The 795-nt window shown below is 73.2% G+C and overlaps 1 protein-coding gene across 1 annotated transcript in view; it reads right to left on the bottom strand.

Annotated features, from left to right (window-relative positions):
• RIPK4 (receptor interacting serine/threonine kinase 4) overlaps nucleotides 1-795 on the bottom strand; it is a 22,943-nt gene that overhangs the window by 1,520 nt on the left and 20,628 nt on the right. The window contains exon 8 of the mRNA XM_077755375.1: nucleotides 1-793. This exon is cut by the window's left edge and continues 1,520 nt beyond it. Within this exon, the coding sequence (XP_077611501.1) occupies nucleotides 1-793 (793 nt within the window). The remainder of the gene's footprint in view (nucleotides 794-795) is intronic.

The raw sequence follows: 795 nt of genomic DNA, 5'->3' as shown, positions 1-795 counted from the left end.
GCCAGGTGCAGGGCCCTCTGCCTCTGCGGCCCCCGGGCCAGCACGTCCGCCTTCTCCTCCAGCAGCAGCTTGACGGTGGCCAGGTGCCCGCTGCGCGAGGCCAGGTGCAGGGCGGTGCAGCCCTCGGCCGTCACCGCCTCCCGGCCGGCGCCCCGGTGCAGGAGCAGCCTGGCGGTGCTCGTGTGCCCCGTCTCCGCGGCCACGTGCAGGGGCGTCTGCGAGAGCCGGTCGCGGACGTTGACGTCGGAGCGCAGGTCGATGAGGACGCGGGCCNCCTCGTGCAGCGGCACCCAGGCGTCCTTCCCCGGCAGGCTGCCGGCCACGCCCCGGCGGAGCAGGATGCGCACGACGCCCTCCTGGCCGTGCTGGCAGGCCACGTGCAGAGGCCAGCGGCCCTCGCAGTCCGCCTCGTTGACCGAGGCGTTCTTCTCCAGCAGCAGCCGCGCGCTGAGCTCGTCGCCGTTCTGGGCCGCGAAGTGCAGGGCCGTCCAGCGGTCCTCGTCGACGGCGTTGACGCTGATCTTCCGGGCCAGCAGGAGCTCCACGACGGCCCGGGCCCGCTTCTCCACGGCCGCGTGCAGCGGGGTGGAGCCCTTCGCGTCGGGCAGGTTGGGGTTGGCGTTGTTGAGGAGCAGCCACTTGACGCACTCCTCCCGGCCGGCCTCCACGGCCACGTGCAGCAGGCTGCGGCCGCCGTCCACCACCAGGTCGACGTCCTGGGGCTGCAGGATCTTCATCAGCCGGCTGGTGTCCCCGTTCACGATGGCGTCCACCAGCTTCCTCTTCTGGAAGTCC

Source organism: Crocuta crocuta, unplaced genomic scaffold (genome assembly GCF_008692635.1).
Source record: "Crocuta crocuta isolate KB4526 unplaced genomic scaffold, BGI_CrCroc_1.0 scaffold675, whole genome shotgun sequence".
Classification (NCBI taxonomy): domain Eukaryota; kingdom Metazoa; phylum Chordata; class Mammalia; order Carnivora; family Hyaenidae; genus Crocuta; species Crocuta crocuta.
This window is presented reverse-complemented; position numbering and strand designations above follow the sequence as displayed.